Source organism: Bos mutus, chromosome 11 (genome assembly GCF_027580195.1).
Source record: "Bos mutus isolate GX-2022 chromosome 11, NWIPB_WYAK_1.1, whole genome shotgun sequence".
NCBI lineage: Eukaryota > Metazoa > Chordata > Mammalia > Artiodactyla > Bovidae > Bos > Bos mutus.
The window spans coordinates 70,119,316-70,138,424 of record NC_091627.1 but is presented as its reverse complement, the minus strand read 5'-3'; the positions used below and the strand labels follow the sequence as shown (position 1 = coordinate 70,138,424).

General features: G+C 35.4%; 1 protein-coding gene across 1 annotated transcript in view; it reads right to left on the bottom strand.

Annotated features, from left to right (window-relative positions):
• PSME4 (proteasome activator subunit 4) overlaps positions 1-19,109 on the bottom strand; it is a 100,306-nt gene that overhangs the window by 45,161 nt on the left and 36,036 nt on the right. The window contains exons 5-20 of the mRNA XM_014482025.2: positions 18,440-18,589; positions 17,088-17,151; positions 15,980-16,054; positions 14,686-14,808; positions 11,918-12,010; positions 10,930-11,195; positions 8,226-8,412; positions 7,378-7,467; positions 6,601-6,665; positions 6,098-6,248; positions 4,846-4,944; positions 4,552-4,621; positions 4,017-4,084; positions 3,198-3,413; positions 2,587-2,744; positions 1,251-1,346 (exon numbers count right to left, since the gene is read on the bottom strand). Of these exons, the coding sequence (XP_014337511.2) occupies positions 1,251-1,346; positions 2,587-2,744; positions 3,198-3,413; positions 4,017-4,084; positions 4,552-4,621; positions 4,846-4,944; positions 6,098-6,248; positions 6,601-6,665; positions 7,378-7,467; positions 8,226-8,412; positions 10,930-11,195; positions 11,918-12,010; positions 14,686-14,808; positions 15,980-16,054; positions 17,088-17,151; positions 18,440-18,589 (1,971 nt within the window). The remainder of the gene's footprint in view (positions 1-1,250; positions 1,347-2,586; positions 2,745-3,197; positions 3,414-4,016; positions 4,085-4,551; positions 4,622-4,845; positions 4,945-6,097; positions 6,249-6,600; positions 6,666-7,377; positions 7,468-8,225; positions 8,413-10,929; positions 11,196-11,917; positions 12,011-14,685; positions 14,809-15,979; positions 16,055-17,087; positions 17,152-18,439; positions 18,590-19,109) is intronic.

Below are 19,109 nucleotides of genomic sequence, written 5' to 3'. Positions count from 1 at the left end.
CAAACTATTGAATTAAAGGACCACCCTTCTCCACATGTTTAAGCAGAACTAAGTTTACTGATATAATCAATTGATGTGTGAAGCAGCTTTTTGGTACGCCTTAGCCTTAAGTTATGTTCTCACTATATTATATATTGTTAAAGAGCATCAGGAAAATCAAAACCATTTCTGTAGGTCTCTCACTTTAAAACAGTGTTTAGAATCTCTTGAAAAAGTGAATTTTGGTAAAGTTGCTCTTATATCAAACTATAAAGCTTGATAAAAAACAAAAGTTCTTTAAAAGAATTCAGTAAATTTCTAGACAAACTTAAAATTGATTTCCTTACCTGAAATGACCCTCCTTCTCCCTCTTAAATCTAATGAGTAATTTAAAAAGTTCAGTACCTAGAAACAGTTTTTAGATAAGTGAAATAAGTGGGAATTATGAATAAAGTATGACTCCAAATGACTAATTATGTAGGAAACAGAAAGACAAGCAAGCCATTTTAAAACCCCTCCTTGAAGCTTAAGATTCTTGTTGCAAAATCAACAAATGATTCTCCCCTTGTGTTCTTCTCAGAGGGCAAGGGTTCCTTCCTTATTTTTGTGTGATTTTCAGTAACTTTCTCAGCAATAAGATATTGGAGTTCAGAGAAAATGATCTAAGATGGGATGCTGAGACTAGCATCTACATACTTGGTAAGTGACCTACAAGTTGGATATTGCTGATTTCATTTTAATTTTTTCAACTTAAATGGTAGTACTGACAATGGGCTAAATCAAGGCATTCATTCAAAATAATACTCTGAAAAGCACTTAAATTAATAAAAGCAACTTGGTGGGTCTCAAAGGTTCAACATCCATGAAAAACAGAGAACAAATTGTTATTAAAAATAAACTACCCCAGGTTTTTTGCTACAAAATCCTTACCAGTGGTAGACAAAAAAAAAGTGCTTTTCTTTCTTTTAAAAAAGAATTTATCTCAATTAACTCAGTAACCTAACAGACTTAATAGCTGTAAGTTGATATTTTATAACTGATTATCACTAGAAGTTATTTGATCCTAGTACCATATGCAAAACCTGAATAAAGCCCTAAAGTTTATAGACCTAAACTGTGCTCAGTTATTTTTAGCCTAACATTGACAAAAAGGTTAAAGTTATACAGAAACAAACCAATAACAGAACCAGTGACTCATTATGTGACTAAGTCTTAAAATATATGCCAAATGGCAAAACAGCAAAATATATAAAATAGTTATCTTTACTTACAAGTTAGTAACCGGCTCTCCTTTCAATGGAGGTAGGAGGTTTCCTGAGCCAATTAAACAGTTGTGGACTATAGTCAGACTCTGCAGAACATCATCTCTAGAAGAAATAAAAACCATTTTCATATTTGAGAAGACTCCAAATCTCTATTTAACAAAAAGCCTTGCAGAGTCTAAGGTGAAGTACAAGAACTTTTTTATCAAGTGGGAATATACAAAATTAAGCCATAAAAATGATGAACATTTTCAGTTTACCCACTTAATAGTACAAGATAATCAAACAGATATTTACTGATAATATCAGACCTACTTACATTTAAATAATCTAAATAGTCACAAGTAACAACAACTGCTTGCCCTTTGTGAAGCAATTCTGAATCTAATTCCCTGTTTATCCAAAGATCACAACCATTAACAAAAGGGAAAACTATTATAGAAGATTCCCTACTACAGTCTATCTTTTAAAATGGATGAAATAGGGCATGGCAAGCCACTCCAGTATTCCTGCCTGAAGAATCCCCACGGACAGAGAAGCCTGGAGGGCTACAGTCCATGGGGTTGCACAGAGTTAGACACGACTGAAGTGACTTAAGACAGGGACTGCTCTGGCGGTCCAGGTTAGGACACAGCACTTTCACTGCTGAGGGCCCAGGTTCAATTCCTGGTCAGGGAACTAAGATCCCACAAGCCATACAGCAAGGCCAAAATTTTAAAACAGACTAGGTAAACATTTACTCCAAAAAGCAGTTCAGAGTAACACACAGCTGACATAAGTCAATTATACTTCTTCCTCTTCCAAGCCCATTCCTAGTGGATTCGCTTATTAAAAATCTCTTGTTATTTGATACATACTAATTTTCTTACTATATATAAAGCAGTCTCAAATAACTGTTTGTTATTAAAGCTCTTTGGGACAGAAAAAAAAAAAAATCGCAGGGATATTTCTCTAGGTAATAGTAATACCAAAATATGAATGTCTAAAAAGAAATGAGCCAGTAAAAGCTACAGTGAATCTAGAAAAACAGGCATTTCCTTACAAAGCAGGCATATTCATACACACTTCCCAAAATATGCACAAGTGAAAATGCTAAGCAGAAGGCACTAAAAGCAAACTAGAAAAAACTCCGAGCTTTCCTATTTCAGATCTTTAATTATGAGAAACTTTCTGTTGCTAAACTATAAACCATCTTAAATGATTTTCTAATCACATTTATGGGAGGCATCCAAAACACACCTTGAAAATGAATACATCTGATATGCCACAGAGAGAGGGAGAAGTGTGAAAAGAATGTTTTAGTCCACAACTATATACCACTAACTGATTATAAAGGAAAACTAACCTAGACATTTCGAGTTCTCCATCCCCACAACGCTGGAGTTTGATGAGCTCAGGCTGAAGGAAAGAGTCCAACAGATAGAAGGCGAAAGCCACCTCTTCAGAAGAAGGAACATGCCACTGGATTCCCAAATTCCACAAGTCCCCTGGTTTACCCCAGTCCTACAAGATAGCATTTAACCAGCAATTTGAGAAGCTGAGGTGGGGGGAGGCGGGAAACACACACACATAATTTCAAAGGCTTAAAAGAAAATGTATAAGCAAACCAAACCTAAGGCAACAAATGCACACCAAAAAAACATTAGACATCACATGATTCCTTCATTATCATTCCTAAAAAAGGCCTCCCTGAAGAGCCACTCAAATGTGAGTTTACTGAAACAGTCACAGTAAGTTTCTGTGAGGCTATTATTGCACTCTGCCCTCAAGTTACATCTCACTTTTCAAGTTTAAAACATTTTAATTATAGTTTTAGTAATCTATGTTAAAAATAAAGAAATTTTTTTTTTAAAAAAGCAACACATTTGTACACAACAGGGGAAAAACCCACACTTTGAATCCCTTAGAAAAATAACCCAATATATTCTGGAATCCTAGATTATTGAAAATGCTTGCCTTGATAGGAAAGTATTCAGAAGGAGGCTTGTCAAAGCCGCCTGGCACACTGCAGTACTCGGTAGGGTAGATAAGTGTAGTAGAACGAAGAAGGTGATGCAAAAGGTTACAAGACAGAGTGTAACCCTGCTTACAGGTTAAATGTAGGGTTCTTTGGAGAATCTTTACAAGCTGCTCCCTATAAAGAAGCAACTTCTTCCCATCCACTCGAGTAATCTAGGAAGAAAACATTTGAAGATACTCTGTTTAGAAGATCAGGAATCAATATTTAAAGTCTATGTTTGGCTACTAAAGTTGTCTAAAATAGTGACAATGTTTCTTAAAATGGATTTAATTAATTTTAAGATTGTCATTTTAATTATATTCTAACAATGAATCTTTCTTAACATCAAAAACACATTTTCTGTGTTTAGGCTCTTAAGTGCCATAGTAACGTCCTTTTCAAGAGTGTACCCCCTGAAGAGACAAAACTTAATTGGATTTCTCTGTTCTTTGGTTCCTGAACTAAATTGTACAGGAAACTGAAGTTTGATTGATGGCCAAATTTAAAATATGGGGAAGGGGAAGATGCTAAATCTGATAAACTTTTCAATTAATGAGTTATCCACATTAGAGTAAAAAACATTAGGCATGAAGTAGTCAACCATTATCATACTCCTTTCAAAACAAGAAAATGGGATTATCTGCTTTTTGTAGTCAGATTCAAGTCTTTCTAACTTTACATGTTTGAAAGTCAATTTTTCAAAAACAGAGGATACATCCTCAGAGCAACTCAACATTTTCACAGAAATATTTTCTTATTCCACAGATTTACAATACCTCAGACAAAAGTTGAAGATTCCATAGTAACTCCTTATCTAGCTCTTCTTCATTTAACACATCATCATCTAAAAACAGCAAAATAGTATCAGTGGGGAAAAAAAACAACATCCAATGAAATCCATCATTTAAAAATATTTATATTTAATACTTCTAATAGCTGAGAAAAGTCTGTTTTAGGAAGCTTTTCATTCTTTCGTTGTTAAGCTGGGCCTGCTCCAGCGGAGGTGGAAACTCAATTTTCAAAAGATAAGCACACCAACCAGGACTCCTGCCCCTTCACGTCTCACAAAATACCTTTTATTTTTATGGCAACCTCTGAATGGTTCTTGTATGTATGAAAACATTAATTTAATAGGGTAAAATTTCTAAGCTACCTGTCAATCTGGATGATAACCTTGTTTTAAGCAATTTCACCCCAAACTGCAAAATTAAAACACCGCACAGCTTAGAGAATCTGTTTTCATCAATAGAGTTGTAGACACCAAGAAAAAGTTCCAAAATCATAAATATAGATAATAACCTTAAGACTTACTCATTGTAAGCTGAGTTATAACACCGCAGCAGTGGGGAACAAATAGCTTCAAAGATTCCTCTGGGCAGCACTGAAAACATATTTGTTTGTATAAGTCAGTTTTTTTTGAGAGGCACAAATATTTAACAGTCACAAGTACACACCAGCACTATTTTCAGAGACAAATAAGGGCTGTAAGCAGGTATGAAAGAAATATGTGTATTTTAAGAATGACAAGCATGTCTAAAATAATTAACCACATAAAACTGCTGGCTACTGATTCATTACTTCATCGGTCCAAAAACCCCAACTCACCTTGACTGCAGCACGGCACATGTCTGCCACCATGCGTCCTGCGACTCTTGTTTCAAATATATGTGAAATAGAAAAATTAAAAACCTTCTGAAGGGCCACCTATTAAAAGATAATGTAAAAATGAAAATGTCTAACTAGCATTTTTTAAAAAATGAAACATCTTTTTAAACATGAAAGAAAATGTTACTCAGACTATACTAAAAAATAATCAAGTAGGAAAAATTTAACCACCTGAATATATAAAGATTTAATAATATTACATTCAGGTCTATAGAACAGCCTTTGTACAAGACCCTAATGTGACCAAAACACTTGAGGCACAAGATTTTATTTGCTATAGAAATGCTGAACACAAAACTAAAGCTGCTGGAAGCAAATGCAATTTAATTATCTTGCTGATCAATTTAAAACAGAGGGAATATTGAGGAGTATCTAATATTTAGTTTGTTATTCTGACAACTACAAACTGTAAGTATTTCTCTCTCCTCTAAATGATGTGAAGCATTCTACTTAATTTCACAATTAGATAATTTTAATTACTGAATGAAGGAATTAGCTCTAGACATGGATTGACAAGGCTGAAAATTATAAACAACTCCTTTCAGAAGACTCTGGTTAAATAAGAGATTATTTATGTTAACTTCTTTATACTAACATAATCTTAGTAAACATCTCATGCAGCTGTAAGGCAGTTTAGCTTTCAACAAGGACAAACACTGTATAATGATAATCTCAGATGGAGAAAGAACAAACAGAAATGGAAACAAAGTAAAAGGAATAAAAATATATAAAGTTTCTTCACAGTCAACTCTTGTTATGTGTAGTAGTTATGCTCTACAAAATTGCTGTGGGCACTGAATTAGCAAATACTGAACCAAAGTTCTTAGCGGAAACACAGGATTAAGTTCCCATAAGCCTCTCATTACATTTTCATCAACTGATGGATACATAATTTTATGTTTCTGTTTGAAGATGCCTTTTTTAACATATATTTATTGTTATTATTTCGGCCATACCACACAGCATGTGGGATCTTAGTTGCCCACTGGGGACTGAACGCATGCTCCATGCAGCGGAAGCATGGAGTCGTAACTATCCAACTGCCAGGAATTCCTCATCTTTTTCAAATTTTCAGATGGAAAGGAAGGAGAAGCTGGTGTGATATGCACACAAGTAACCTGAAGTTCAATTTTTAAAACATCAAATAAAAATACAAGTTGGAATTTAGCTCTCTGCAGCAATGCACTCTTACCATAAATATTTCTTTGGAACATTGTGTGAGGATTGTACTAAACGTAGAAGACAGACCTAATTCGACCAAACTCTCCAAGTGAGTCATTTTCTCAGTCTCTGTCTCTTCTCTTGTTTGCTCCAACGTGCTACTTTCTATGAGTCCAAAGCATCTAAATAACCCAAAGAAAATAAAATTTTAGCAACTAAAAACTGGCTTAACTTTTTTGGATGATTTGATTAGATAAATCTCTATTGTCAAGATAATGCAAATGATAGGTATTTCATTTGTACATGGCTCACAAATCAATTGTCCCTTTGTTACCTCAGAAGAAGCACCACCCTTGCATAGTAATTAAGTACAGGTTGCAATGCAGAGCAAGGCTAAAGTCTGCTGAGACAGGACATTGTTATTTTTTAATATCTATCAGATATTAAATAGATCTATTTAAAAGATTTAAAAGATAATATCAGATATTTAAAAGATAATATCAGATATTAAATAGATCTGAGGTACTTGCTTACCTGTCCATAAACTGTAAGACGAAATCCTCAAATTCAGCTGTGGCAGAACAAAGTTCTCGCTCTACCTGTAATATGTCAATGTGCAGAAAATTTTCAAATAGGCTTTCATTTTTTCCCCCAGAATAAAACTCAACTATAGTCTACAAAATATGTCTAATACTACATTATTACACTGAGCACTGTGAGAAACAGCACCAAATTCCCCTATCAACTTAGAATAACTCATCTACTTCCCAGGAACCAAAATAAGTAGTAATTAACATATTTTGTAAGGGCCAAAAACAGAAGTTCAGGCAGCCATATTTTAAAAATCAGTAACGGTTTTCAAACTGATTGTGCATGTATAAAGGATTATCTCACTAGCTAACCATCTAAATGCCAAAAGTAAGGTAATAACATACATGTCACAAAGAAAATAGTTCTGAAAAAACCAGACAGTAATGATGCTAATTTCCTCAACAGATTTATTCCTAACATAAAATGGAAAAACAAAATGCCATCACCTTTTGCTTAACAAGACAAAAAGTTGAAATACACCATTTCATTTGTTTACTGGAATAGCCTATTTTCACCCACCCTCTTTGGTGGGTGCTCTGCAGACTATCCTACCAGTGATGACCCGGCCCTCCATTCATATCATTCTAGTCACAAAACAGTAATTTTAATTTGTCAGCACCTCTGCAAAGCTGCTTTTAAACTTTCAAGTATTACTATTCATATACAGTAGGAATTAGAACTCAGCTGACCAATCTTTTTACAAGCAGAAAGCATCCTTACTTCTGTGAGGTCATTCCTTTCCTGCAGTACAGATGAGCAATCTACTAAAGGCACCAGGGTGGAAAATGTTGCTATAAACTGGAATGTGATCTATGGAAAGACGCAAAAGAGCAAACATTAATTACACAGAGTTCTAATTCCAAAGTACACATATACCATAAGCTACTATCAAGTGCCAAAGAAATTATTCTGAGGGAAATACCACAACAATTTTTCTGAAAGCTTTTTGCTTAGAACTGAACATTTTAAGGTTCCTCACAATTAACTAGCTGTTAACTGAGTAATGAAGTTGTACTAAATTTATTTTCATACAGTTATTTATTAGATTTAAGCACAAAGTTCTCTAACCTTTGGTCACTAAGAAGTTACTTGGCTTCCCACCAAAAATGTAATATTAACTAAGTGCAGATAGAAAATGCTAATGGAGAAGCTGGAGACCAGGGAAGAGGGAAGATGAACAATATGTAAGTCAGGTTTGTATATTAAGGGAATCTAGCAGTTCACACCCAGTAATTTTTATCATGCTCCTTGTGACCAGTGCAAAGAGAAGTACAAATAATCATATGCTATCATTTTTAATGGACCTGCTTACACAGAAGAGGAAATCTATAATAAGTTTAAAACACTGTATGATCATAAATGCATTCAAGTTACGGGAAATGACTTAACCTAAGGAAGACCTGATATAGGTCAACTAAGTGTTCATGGATATAAGCTTGGGCATCTACAGGTATAATTCTGCTACCATTAAGAAATTTTACACTTTACTGTGTTCTAAAGAATATCTGAAGAAAAAGTAACAGGATATCCACTTACACAATTAACACTTACACAGCAAACATGCTCACCATGCATTTACTGAAGTCATTCGGGTCCACCCCCGGCAACGCTCTCATCAGCAGAGGTAGCATGTGTGTTGGACCTTCAGGAAACCACCTGCCCCCGGACACCAGACTGCGGGCTACTCCAATGACACAACTTAGAGTAGCTGTGAGCTGGTGGGGTTCTGTTAAAGTCTCTAGTGCAGGATATGTTCTGCAGTTTGAAAACAGAATTAAAAACATTTTCCATGACAGATAAACATATGTAACACATTAAACAATTTTACTAAATTCATAAACTGCATTTTGGATTAAAGGTTTGTCCGCTAGCAGAGTATTCTGAGTGAACATTTGCTTTCAAGGTTAACAGAATCACAGAAATAAAGGAAAGGTACATGTTTCCCTAATTCCCTGACATCTCACCACAGTTCCTCATGCCGATTCCACAGTGTAAATAATATTAGCTGGTAGATTTCTGTATTCTTTCAGCATCTTAACCCGTTCCCACATTCCAACAGGACTGCATCTAATCTAATCATCAGTGATTATTAGAAATCAGCAATAACACACAACTATTCCACTCTTCCCTTTTAAAGGAAAAAACAATCTTACTAAAATGTTCAAGTGTTTCCTATCTTATACTTTAAAAAAGGATTGTGTTCTAAAGTTGGAAATCAGTTCTCAAAAACAGAAGAGAATATTCTTAACAGTAGAGTGAATAAAACAGGGGGACTAAGACAGATGCAATCTTTGATCACTAAGTCAGTATTTAAGAACTAAGAACACTCACTCTATGGTTCAGTGATTTCACTTTTGAGACTCTCTCCTACAAGGGAAAAAAGTCCGAAATGTACTCAGTTTAAGTTCTTCTTAATAGAAAAGGTAAATAAATAATAAGGAAATTTCTAAATAAAGTAGGAAAAAAGGATTTCTAACTAGAATTAAAAAATATAACCAAACCTATGTTTATTTTAAAAGATGAATAAAACAAGCCAAAAATGCTTTAGCAGAGGTGTCTTCAGGAGATGTAAAATCAAGTGTCTAAAATTTTTTACTTTTTAAAAGACTTTAACTTGGAGATTCCCTAGCAGTCCAGTGGTTAGGACTCGATGCTTTCATTGCCTTGGTGGCCCAGATTCAATTTTTGGTCAGGAAACTAAGATCCCACAAAGCATGTGGTGTGGTTAAAAAAAAAAAAAAAAAAAAAAAGGTTTCTGTTTTTCTAAAAGAGAAAAAAAAAATCTACAAAAAATGCTAGCCAAGCCACTTCTAAACAGGACAAAATTAAAACTGAGTCTCAAAAAGTATCATTGCATTGCCAATTTTGTCAATTTAGCATCTTGGTTGAGATTAAATTTGTCCAAAAATTAACTACTAAAGAAAAACGTGACAGATAATCGTATTTGTATTTATAATCTTTGTTCCTTCAACTAAAAATTTATCTCACCAGTCATAATTCACCACCTGGAAAAACAATGAAATGAGGCAAAACAAAGGGAAAGCAAAGGAATACCAAAACACCTCAGAGTTCAAAATTTTAATTCTGCAAACAACTGAAGTCATCCCTTGAGGCAAGTCTCTCCTCTCCAAAGAAAATCAGGGGACTCGCCACGGACCAAGAGCTCCTGCTGCCACGTGGAGACCAAGCGGCAATGAAGAGTGAAGGCTGAAGATAGAGCAGAAACTGCCTAACTTTCTCATCCCATTTCCTAATTAAGTTGGACACACTCGAAGTTTCAATGCCCTAAGACATGTACACAAAAAGACAGAGGAGGTTGGAATAGTGACACCCAACTTAAGTATTTATGGCAAAGAAGACAGGGCAAGACAGCACAAGCAACTCCAATTACAAATAATGGAGCCTCATTTTGGTAGGATACCCTTCGCCAAGTAAACGTCACCAATTTTTCTTTCTCAACAGTGAGTCAGAAAACAGGCTGTCATCTGCGTGCTGCCAGTAAGGACCTTGGACAAATCTGAGTCTTAGGAAACTCAAGCCATTAGATTCCTCTGGGCTCCAAAATCTAACATTCTTCTGCTTTTAACAAAGCCATTTAGAGAAGAATCCTAAACCTGAAGTTCAGGCAGCAAAGAATGAATAAAAGAAAGCTTAAGCAATCTGCTCATGAACACTCAAGACCACTGAGAGTGGCTCTCTCCTGTGAAGCACACCAAGCTTGTATTATGACAGCCACGAGGCAAATGGAGAACTATTTTTGTTACTATTCCAACATACAAAACAAAATGAATACAATGAAATTGACACAGTAGAAATAATTCACACAAAGTTATACATACAATACATGAAAATAATAAAGCTAAACAAATTTTCTTCTCTATCACTGACCCTAAGAAGCAGACATCCAGAATTATTGTCACTGCCATGTTCTCAATATTTAGTGACACTCACATTTTGTGAAACAAAACAGCCAGAGGTTTATTTATGAGCAAAAACTTCAATAACTAAAATGAGCACTTAAGTCAAAATATTTTACATAAGTCAAAATATTCATTTCATGTCAATTTTTTCTCGTCAATAAATCTTTATCAAGTTACCAATCATTAGGTTAAAATATCTTGTTTCCTCTCTAGAAACAGGAATAAGTACCAAGATAGCAAAACAAGCCACAGAAAAGAAAAGAAAGCCAAGCTGAAGAGTAGAAGAGACAGATAACCAGAGTAACAGTGAACACAGCTGAGGCTTCAAGGAAACATGTGAATCTACACTTACCTTTCAAGTACAGGGGGTATTACTAACTCCGGTCTCATGAGTGCAAGGTTCTGCAGAGCCTGGGCTGCTTCTAAACTACCAGTTTTGCTAAACATAGCCAAGAGGACAGGCTGAATAATGCATTGTACAAAGTCTGTAACATCTTGATCTGTAAGCTTATGGCTATCAGGCACAGGAGTTAACCAAGAAGGTTTCTTGTATCTTTCACGATGTAATCTTCTAACAACACTGTTTGGCAACCGCTGAAGTAGTTTCATTAACTTGTTCTGGGGACACAGAAGCAGAAGGTCCTAGGTAGGTTGTCGTTCTCACAGAGATACTCACAGTTCCTCTCTACTGTCCCAAGTAAAAATTTTTCAAATAACAGCTTGTATAATAATTTTTAAATACAACCTATCTTTTTATTTTTTTAATTTTATTGAAGTATAGTTGATTTATAATGCTGTTAATTTCTGCTGTACAGCCAAGTGACTCAGTTATACACATATATTCCTTTTCATATTCTTTTCCTTTACGGTTTATCACAGGACATTAAATATAGTCACCTGTGCTACACTAGGACCTTGTTGTTTAACAGTTTGTATAATCTTATTACAAAGAACCTGTATGGTCTAACTAGGTAGAATAAAATACTCTTACCGATTAATCATCGATAATAATAAACACTTTCAAATTTCAGTTTTAATTTCTAGCATCACATGAGTCTTTCATTACTTGAAAAGCCATAACCCAGCAACTTAAAAAAAAAGCATACACACAATAAAACCGAAAAGATGATTCCACTGTTTTGTGGCATTCTGTCACCAGTTACTAGTATTTATTTCTATATGTTCTATAAACACGGCACCTTAATGTAAACATAATCATGCTCACACAGGAAAAGCTTAGTTGAACGACAGAAAATGTACACAATAGGCAAGTAGTCACATGTGACTATATCTTAAAATAAAATTCCAAGCCGTCAGAGTAAAACATGAACATTACTCACCAGCCAGCGGCCATTATTTGAAGGATGGTAAAAAGATGTGATGCTGTTAAACAAACCAGCCAAGTGCTTTTGCACTAGCTTACTTGGTCCACCCTGTTCAGATAAAAGAGCAGCAACATTAGTACCCACGTAATTCTGTAAAATTCAAGGGGTGAACAGGCCCAGGCCTATACACAAATCACTAACGTGGTTCACATTCATCCTGCTGGCAAAAACCAGTTCTACCTCTGAATAAAAGTCAGACGCAATTCCCAGATGAATTTCATACAAGTCAATTCAAGACAGTCTACTAAAAATAAGGGCAACTTATTGAAATCGAATTATAAAATGGAAAAGATATCTTTCAATTCAGAGTTAACAGTATCTTTTACTGTTTGCAGTTAAATAACTTTTGCAGCTAAGGTATTCATCTTAAAATAACCAAGTATGCCACAGTAAGCATAAAAAGCATTCCTTAAATGACTGAAGAAGTGAAGAATTTCTCATTGCAGGAAATATAGATTTAGACAAATGCATTCGCATATTTATTAGTACTTCTAAATGTTTAAAGTGATTAAACTTGTTATATTTGACCATATTTTGACTCAAAAGAAAAAGATTTTTTTTTCTTAATCTATTACCAAAACAAACACACAAAACAACCAACCAAAAGCAATATAACTAGGGTTGCAGAGGGAGGGGGAAAGGAGAAAAAGGCTAACATTCACTTTACCAAGTTGAACAACCTTGGGAATACAGGACTAAAATATAATAATAAAGGCCTTGAAACTGTCTGTTTCAAGATGATCTTTTTCAAGAAACAGCACAGATTCATAATGTATGCAAATATCAAGTCACTGTGTCACATACTCAAAACTAACATAGTATTATACATCAACTATATTTCAGTTAAAAAAAGAATCAGCACAGACCTAAAGTAGACTATCCAGTTACACCAGGAGCATTTCTTTCTGCTGAAATGAAACCCACACTCACATTTCCCAATTTAGATCAAACTATTGAGACCATAATTCCATAGCAAAATACCAACAAAATTTTCAAACTTCTAACAGTAATTAGCATTGTTGACTTTTAATTATATTAAATATTCATATTTAACAGAAAATGAAGCTGCCAATACAAACAATTGTGTGAGCAACAGTAACTAAAATGATACCAATCACTATCTAATCCTGTGGCCCCTAAAGTCCAAGTTTCAACTCACTGCTTAAAAAAGATAATAAGTATCCAAATGTTTTTGCTCTTACAGAATATCAGAAAGAAAATGGAATTTCCCCTCTGTTTAATAATAAAATAACAACCAAAAAAAGAAAAGCTTGAAAGTTTCTTTTCTTTTAATCTTACAATGAAATTTACTATCTAAACTTCTGAGTTTCTCTGCTGGCTCTGTGGTAAAGAATCTGCCTGCCAATGCAGAAAATACAGGTTCGATCCCAGACCTGGGAAGACCCCATATGATCTGGAGCAACTAAGCCCGTGTGCCACAACTATTTAGCCTGTGCTCTAAAGTCCGGGAGCCACAACTCCTGAAGCGCATGCGCCCTAAAATCTATGCCCCACCACAAGAGAAGCCACCAAGGGAGAAGCCCGCACACTGCAGCTGGAGAGCAGACCCCACAGCTACGAAAACCCAGCACAGGCAAAAATAATATTAAATAATTTAAGAGCCGAACTTCTCACAACCATTCTGTCTTTTCAACAAAAACAGCCAACTGAGCAGTGCAACCAGGGAGAAAATAGCAAACACAGAACAATATCAAGTTATCACATGCTGCTGCTGCTAAGTCGCTTCAGTCATGTCCGATTCTGTGCGACCCCAGAGATGACAGCCCACCAGGCTCCCCCGTCCCTGGGATTCTCCAGGCAAGAACACTGGAGTGGGTTGCCATTTCCTTCTCCAATGCATGAAAGTGAAAAGTGAAAGTGAAGTCGCTCAGTCGTGTCTGACTCTTAGCGACCCCATGGACTGCAGCCTACCAGGCTCCTCCGTCCATGGGATTTTCCAGGCAAGAGTACTGGAGTGGGGTGCCATTGCCTTCTCCAGTATCACATGCAGAATAATTCAAAAAGGAGATAACTGTGAGGCAATATGAATGAAAACTTAGAGAATTATGGTATAAAAGTTGTTCTAATACTCTTATATGAAAGATGATATAAAAAGGTAGATTGTATTTTTACTTCTCTTCAATGATGTCAGAAAAATAATCCTTTATGCTTCTCTCCCTTCACTAAAATTATTTTGTCAACAAGCTTTGTGTTCAGTGTAATGTTTTATGTGAACACTGACAATAAATGCATTAATACTGAGAATATGCTAAACTCTGCTTTCAAATCTCACCTTCACCAATTTGACTTGGGAAAGCTCTTTTACCCACGACTCTGGTTCTCAGTCTGTAAAACTGTTACAGACATTCTGAATCTCTTGAAACTCTGCCCCCCTACTTAGAGTATAACTGACCTACAACACTGTTAGTTCTCGTACATAACATAGTGATTTGATTGTTCTATACATTACAAAACGATCATTATAATCAAAACTCTGAACTTCTGACCCTTACTTTAAAGGTCCATTATTTAAGGAGATTTATAAATGGTACATTATGACTACATTCTGAGTCTGAGAAACATAAGTTTACTGCATCAGAAAATATCCAAGAATCAAATGACCAACTAAGCCACTAATTTAGACTTATGCAATTATGCAGAATTTCTGTATGGTTAACCCCAAATTTATAGGAACTATATAAAACAAACAATGTACTACAAACCATCATGGCAGTGATCCATACTACAGCATGTCCTATATCATAAGCATTTGTTAAAAATCTTGGAACTAACACTTGACTGCTTCCCACTGGGAGGTTCAAGCTTCTCAGAATTCTTGTAAATACCTTTAAAAATAAAAAAAGAATTAAGGATAACTATTGACAAATAGAAAGTAATTCGTTCATTAAATAACCTACGTGTTGTATATTGGTGTTACGGTATATATTTTCATTTGATTGGTTTTTATGACATATTGTTTGGTAATCTGCTTTATTCCTTAGGAATTCATATAAATAACTGTATACCTTTTTAAAATGACACTGAGGTCACAGGCATGCAGTTACGAAGCACTCATATTCAGGTACCCCAAAACAGGCCAGTGGCACATAGTTAAGCATAAAAAGGCAAACAGTAGGTAAGTGTAATTCAATGTGAAATATTTTGACTACTTTCTGCCTCTCTAAATGCGCACAAAATTATTCTTCCTATGCTTTCATTCCAAGCCAAGGATGCACAAAAATATTTTCTAGCTGATTTCTCTACCTCTTTCAACTTTAAGACTTGATTTTCCTCTAAGAATCTGCATTTTAATCAGTCATGTAATATCTTAATACAATTAGATTTATATTTAAAACATAATTAAATATGTCAAATATGGGGGCTAAAGGTGGGAGAAATTTACTTCTCTATCTTAGTTTCTACTGGCTGGCAACAGAGGAAGGCAGCACAAGCACAGGCACTTGGAGCATTTGCCTTCCGCTGCTCCCCAGCCCTGTTCTAGTCCCCGTGTGCACCAGAACCAACCACAGCCCGACCACGCTCCTCCTGAAGCTCCAAGGTGATTCCCTGCATGGTAAACAATACCCAAGATGCAACACCCCTAGAGACATTGTCCAGCTTTACTTACTCTAGGAAGGTATACAATGTGATTTTAAAAGTGGGGAGTACTCTAGAAGAACTAACAATATAGTACAAAAAATTCACTGGAAGGGACCAATGTATGACACCTTGAATAATATTCTTAGTACTTTATCAATTACTCACTCTGAAACTTCAAGAGTTCATGCCCTCCATTGGTAAGACAAAAAAAAAAATCAAACATTTATGATAGCTTGATATGATCTAATTACTTTCTGAAAAGAAATGACCCATCCTTATAAATTACTTATGTTTTTACTAACAATCAAAGCATTTGATTTTTCTGTGGTGCTAGAAATCAGCAACCACACACACTTCTCCTTAAAGATATGAAGATGATGTCAGTGCTATTGTACTTGTTCAAATGTTCTTACTTACCTTTGGTACATATGGATCCCAGTCTATGTATCCTATATTATCCGTAGCCAATCGAGCAAAGAGATTTACTAGTTGCTGAAAGTAAACAAAAAAGAAAGACAGTTAAGTAAATACATTTGTTGTTTTTAGGGGTCACAGTCACATCTTTTATCCATTTGTTCTTTTCAGAACAATTGTTATTGGCACAACTGAATTTAATATTTATATCTCAGTCTTTTCAAATCTCCAAATTTAGGTCCTGATTCTCATCACCCATATAAAATCAAATGCAGCTGAAATGCTTATTTTTTAAAAAAGGAGATGACAAAGCATCATCCACAGTGCAGAAAACAGGTAAAGAAGCTTTTAATCAAATACACGTAGAAAACATCCACCAGGTGTCCAGCACCACACGAATGGGGGTCCAACAGGGCCTTCCTCTTCACCTACTTCACAGTACATGCGTATACTTCCAGATGGTGATAAAACCAAAATAAAGAAATGTCTAGTTCTCTTGCTGCTAAGTCGCTTCAGTCGTGTCTGACTCTGTGCGACCCCATAGACAGCAGTCCACCAGGCTCCCCCGTCCCTGGGATTCTCCAGGCAAGAACACTGGAGTGGGTTGCCATTTCCTTCTTCAATGCATGAAAGTGAAAAGTGAAAGTGAAGTTGCTCAGTTGTGTCCGACTCTAGCAACCCCATGGACTGCAGCCTACCAGGCTCCTCCATCCATGGGATTTTCTAGGCAAAAGTACTGGAGTGGGGTGCCATTAGAATACAGCAAATACAATTCTAAAAAACTGATTACAACATCGCTAGTAGCCAATTTTAAGGAACTGAGAAGGGGACAAGGACAGATGAGATGGTTGGATGGCATCACCAACTCAATGGACATGAGCTTGAGCAAGCTCCAGGAGTTGGTGATAGGACAGAGAAGCCTGGCTTGCTGCAGTCCATGGGGTCGCAGAGTCAGACACGACTGAGTGACGTAAGTGACAGAGAAGCCTGGCTTGCTGCAGTCCATGGGGTCGCAGAGTCAGACACGACTGAGTGACGTAAGTTACTTATCAAATGATCTGATAGTTACTTCCAAACTAAAATGTATATAAGAAAAAAATGGGATACTCACCCCCTCCCACTGTGGGAGATTTTGCACTGAAACCCAAAGGCCAATTAATTCATCAAACCAAAGTCTGAAAAGAAAAATGTTATGAATAGCAAGTGATTTACAGAAAGTGGTTTAAAGCCAGGTATCTTTTGTATTTTTTTTTAATCTATTTTTCTTACTGATACTATACCACCTAGAAAAAATAACACTGAAAGTTACAAACTTAATGGAACAAAAGATTACTTTTGTCTGAATATTCCCTTTTCAATTTATTTAAGCTAAAAGGAATAATCTCATCAAATTTCTACTTCATTGCTAAATAACTGTCTGTCCCTATCTAACACTGTTAAGCTTCTCCTTCCTCTCCATGCCCTTCTCCTTTAATGCTTTCCTTTTACTACCTGTTCCTGCAACTCTCCCTTACTCTTTTCTTTAATAGGCCAACTAGTAATTACACCATTAACTAGCACTACAGTAATAGTTCCATAAAAGAAATGAGTCACAAAGTGTTAGAAGCAGTTAAATTAAAGTGGGAAAAAATATCTCAAAGTAAAGAAAGTGAAGAGAATACAGGGGCAAAAACACACTTGAATATTAACAAATTTTCACAAATGTCAAAGAAATTAAAAGTTTTTAGAAGTTTGTAATTAAAACTAAAATTTCATAAATATATAGCTAGATACAAAATTTCTGACTTGACAGATATAAAAGATGTGACATCTCACTATAGAAAACATAGAAAAGAGAGATGGTGGGAGGGCCAAGCATAATAGCCCTTCCACCCATAATATACTGATATGTTCTATTATCCTTCTAGTTTTTTTTTACACCTGTTACTTTTTTCATAAAAGTACAACCTAAGTATTTTTCATTCTAGGGTTTATTATATACCTGCAGTTATGAGAGAGAGAGACCCAAGAAAAACTATACTACATGATGAGAGTTAAAATCGAGGTTTAGAAAAATATTTTTCCCTTCCCTAAACTCTATGCAATGTAACCTTTCCATCACTGCCTATTTATTGAAATTTTCAATTCCTTTTTGCAGTTATCATTCTTCCTTTCCCAATATCTTTGAAAGCCCACATCTTATGTGGCTTGATATATAAATGCCTTATTTTCTCTTTATGTGCAAACCGATATTTAATTGTTTTAGCTTTCACACACATTTCAAGTGTAAGAAACATAATGCTTGAGTTGGTAATTTCTTTTTTACTTATTACTGTACTAGTTTGCCTACATACATACATATATATATGTATATGTGCATGTGTGCATACATACACATATGCATTCCCTACTATATTCTAGAATCTATCGATACACATACACACACATATATATATATATATATATATATATATACACACTTACTTAAAACCTTTATGATGAAGTTCTGGAGGAAGGGAGGTAGGAAGAAATATTTCAAAATAAGTGATGGCCTTTTGCATTGTTACATCAAAAGGACACATTAAAGGCCGCCATTCTTCTAGCATCTCAGCTGTGGCATCTGCTGGAAAATACCTAATAAAAAAGAAAGTTTTCATGTATTTGGTCATTGACTAAAAGCTCTACATCATTATATGACTGACAAAAAAGGGGGAGAAGGGGAATGTACTCATAAGATAATATCACACATTACCAATGTCAAGTTAGCTGACAAGAAACACACATTTTTACAATTCTAAAATAAACAGCCTGTCACACTTAAGTTAGATAAGGTAAATTTTCTTCTTGTCTTTGGACCTGGAAAAATGCTATAAAGCTGATAAATCTCAGATTCAAATCACCTACAAATTTAAAACATGATTGCTGTTATTTTTTTCTTCCTGTGTGCTATATAACAGCAATAAGAAAAAAAAAATCCTGTCACAGGGAACCCAGTCTATATAAGAAACAGATAATCAGCAAAGTGAGAAAGAATATCAGCCCAGGAACCTCTTGGCACCTAAGGAACAAACCATTTACCCTCACTAGACCCTGAGTTCCCCTGTGTGTAAGAAACGACTGAGCTAGATGATCTGGTCCTACAGGCTCTAACATT